We start from the raw sequence: 3,697 nt of genomic DNA on the forward strand, positions 1-3,697 counted from the left end.
AATTGACAATAATTCAACATAAGCTAAAACAGGTGTTACTGAGTCGACAAAACGGGCGGTCGTTTTGGGTTCTAAGGGTAGAACCTTGTCAAGTTCGCTAAGTTCCATGTTTGGGGTACCTCGTTCCCGTCAAGACGTTCCAGCACGTAAGCCCCGTTGCTGACCACTTCCTTCACTCTGTACGGACCTTCCAAATTAGTCGCCAGCTTCCCTTCCCTGGGGGTGGGGAGGCATATGTTGTTGTGTCGTAGAACCAAGTCATTTGGTTCAAAGCTCCTCTTTAGCACTCTGGCGTTGTAACGAAGCGCTATTCTTTGCTTCAGCGCCGTCTCTGACAGCTGCACCATTTCCCTGGTTTCGTTGACCAAATCTTTTTCTACAGCCTCCTCAACTCCACCCAGGTAAGTTGGAAAGGGGTTTCCCCGGTGGAGGATTGAGGTGTTGTTCTGTACGACCACAGGACTGATGCTAGTTCATCTGCCCACGCTCCCTTCTTTTGGTCGAGTCACTTTTTGAGGTTCTAGAGGATAACTTTGTTTGCGGCTTCGACTTGGCCATTGGTCTGTGGGTGCTCCACTGATGAGAACCTCTGTTTTATCCCTAGGCCCGTGAGGAACTCCCTAAACTTCTTGTCGGACTCCGGGATTCTGAATCTGGAAATTACCTGTCTCCACATGAACTTGCGGCAATTTGCTGATGAAATGCTGGTCAGTGGCTCCGCTTCAACCCACTTTGTGTAGTAATCAATGGCCACGATCAGGTACTTAACCTGTCCAGGGCCTACCGGGAAAGGTCCCAAGAGCTCGATTTCCCACTGGCTAAAAGGTCGAGAGGCCATTAGCAAACTTAGCTCGGCCGCCAGGATCTTATGAAAGTTAGCGTTCTCTTGGCACTTCTTGCATTTCTTGACAAATTCTTGGGAATCCATCATCATCAAGAGCCAAAAGTAGCCGCCCTCAAGAGCTTCCGAGCCAAAGCCTTTCCCCCGATATGGAGGCCGCAACATCTTTCATGGACTTCCCTTAGTATGTAGTCCGTCTGGTCGGGTCGTAGGCACTTCAACAGGGGTTGTTTTAGTCCTCTCTTGAATATCTGGCCTTGTATTATTACGTACTTGGCCACCTCCCTTCTCAACGCCTTTGCTGCCTTGTGGTCGTCGGGGAGCTTGCCGTTTTCCAAAAAATCTGCAATTGGGCCGATCCATGGGAGGGCGACGTCTGCTTTGGTCACGCACAGGGCGACTGTCAGTTCTTTCACTAATCCTTGGATCAAAGAGCGATTTCCTGTTCCTGGCTTTGTACTAGCCAGCTTGGATAGGAGGTCGGCTTGTGTGTTCCTTTCTCTTGGGACATGCTGCACCACGACCTCCTCAAAGTCCTTGCTTAGACCGCTAACCTTTTCCAGGTATTTTTGTAGCAGAGGGTCTTTGGCTTGATAAGTTTCATTGATTTGGGAGGTGACAACTTGAGAATCGCTGTTCACCTCTACTCTTGTTACCCCGACTTCTTTTGACAACAACAGCCCGCCAATTATGGCCTCGTACTCCGCCTGGTTGTTAGAGACCGGGAACTCGAACTTGACGGACTTCTCATATACTATCCCCATTGGGCTCTCAAGGATTATCCCTGCCCCTCAAACGTTTGGTTGGAAGCTCCGTCAACGTGGAGTTTTGATGAGCGGATAATTTATACGCTTTTTGGCATTGTTTTTAGGTAGTTTTTAGTATGATTTAGTTAGTTTTTAGTATATAATTATTAGTTTTTATGCAAAAATCACATTTCTTGACTTTACTATGAGTTTGTGTGTTTTTCTGTGATTTCAGGTATTTTTTTGCTGAAATTGAGGGACCTGAGTAAAAATATGATTCAGAGACTGAAAAAGGACTGCAGATGCTGTTAGATTCTGACCTCCCTGCACTCGAAATGGATTTTATGGAGCTACAGAAGGCCAATTGGCGCGCTCTCAACTGAGTTAGAAAGTAGATATCTTGGGCTTTCCAACAATATATAATAGTCCATACTTTGCCCGAGTTTTGATAACGCAAACTGGCGTTTTAACGCCAACTTTCTACCCTTTTCTGGCGTTAAAACGCCAGAACTGGCATAAAAGCTGGAGTTAAATGCCCAAACTGGTACCAGAGCTGGCGTTTAACTCCAAGAAAAGCCTATGCACGTGAAAGCTTTAATACTCAGCCCAAGCACACACCAAGTGAGCCTTGGAAGTGGATTTCTGCATCATTTACTTATCTCTGTAAACCCTAGGTTACTAGTAATTATAAATAGGACATTTTACTATTGTATTTTCATATAGGGAGATCTTTAGATCATTTTTGAGACTATCTTTGTATCACTGTTGATCTCTTGATCACGTTAGGGAGCTGGCCATTCGGCCATGCCTGGACCTTCATCACTTATGTATTTTCAATGGTGGAGTTTTTACACCTCATAGATTAAGGTGTGGAACTCTGCTGTTCCTCATGGATTAATGCAATTACTACTGTTTTCTATTCAATTCAAGCTTATTCTTGTTCTATGATATTCATTCGCACTTCAACATGATGAATGTGATGATCAAGTGACACTCATCACCGTTCTCACTTATGAATGCGTGCCTGACAACCACTTCTATTCTACCTGAAAACAAGCTTGAATGTATATATCTTGGCCTCCTGGTCCACGATGCATGGTTGCCTCTCATGACAATAGAGTCTTCCATTCCGTGAGATCAGAGTCTTCGTGGTATAAGCCAGAATCAATTGGCAGCATTCTTGAGATCCGGAAAGTCTAAACCTTGTCTGTGGTATTTTGAGTAGGATCTGGGATGGGATGACTGTGACGAGCTTCAAACTCGCGAGTGCTGGGCGCAATGACAGTGCGCAAAAGGATCATTGGATCTTATTCCAACACAAGTGAGAACTGACAAATGATCAGCCCTACGTAACCCGTAGCCAGACCATTTTCACTGAGAGGACGGACGGTAGCCATTGACAACTGTGATCTCCAACATACAGCTTGCCATGGAAAGGAGTACGCATGACTGGATGAAAGCAGTAGGGAAGCAGGGATTCAAAAGGAACAAAGCATCTCCATACGCTTATCTGAAATTCCTACCAATGAATTACACAAGTATCCATATCCTATTTTATGTTTTATCTATCTTTTAATTATCAAAATCCCATAACCATTTGAATCTGCCTGACTGAGATTTACAAGATGATCATAGCTTGCTTCAAGCCGACAATCTCCGTGGGATCGATCCTTACTCACATAAGGTATTACTTGGACGACCCAGTGCACTTGCTGGTCAGCTGCGCGGAGTTGTGAGAGAAGTGTGAACTCACGATTTCGTGTACCAAGTTTCCACCATGTGCCCAGGGTTTCGTGAGGGTCTCCCGTGACTTCTACCAGAAAGTCGGCCATGGCCTGGGCCTTGATTGCATGTCTGGGCTCATATTGTAGGTCATATTGGGATAGCTCGATTGCCTAGGTCATCATCCATCCCGTAAGAACAGTGTCTCGCCATCCTTGGGTTTGCCGAGAACTGGGGGTGCTGAGAGTATGCTCTTGAAGTGGTTGAAAGCCTCCTCGCACGCTGGGGTCCACTCAAAAACTATTCCTTTTTCATCAAGTTGAAGAATGGAAGGGCTTTGGCCGCCGATGCGTCAAGAAAATGGGATAGGGCCGTGAGTCTTCCGGCC

The 3,697-nt window shown here is 45.8% G+C and overlaps 1 protein-coding gene across 1 annotated transcript; it reads right to left on the reverse strand.

Annotated features, from left to right (window-relative positions):
- Nucleotides 1-933: 933 nt before the first annotated feature.
- LOC140184877 (uncharacterized) lies at nt 934-1,605 on the reverse strand. Its single transcript, XM_072238072.1, has one exon. It carries the CDS (start codon nt 1,603-1,605, stop codon nt 934-936), a length of 672 nt encoding a protein of 223 aa, XP_072094173.1.
- Between the last annotated feature and the right edge of the window lie 2,092 nt (nt 1,606-3,697).

The sequence above is a fragment of the Arachis hypogaea genome, chromosome 5, assembly GCF_003086295.3.
Source record: "Arachis hypogaea cultivar Tifrunner chromosome 5, arahy.Tifrunner.gnm2.J5K5, whole genome shotgun sequence".
NCBI classification, from domain to species: Eukaryota; Viridiplantae; Streptophyta; class Magnoliopsida; order Fabales; family Fabaceae; genus Arachis; species Arachis hypogaea.

What these genes read in the sequence shown, in the direction of transcription:
- LOC140184877 (XM_072238072.1), bottom strand. Translation starts at nt 1,605, where the DNA reads ATGGGGATAGTATATGAGAAGTCCGTCAAGTTCGAGTTCCCGGTCTCT.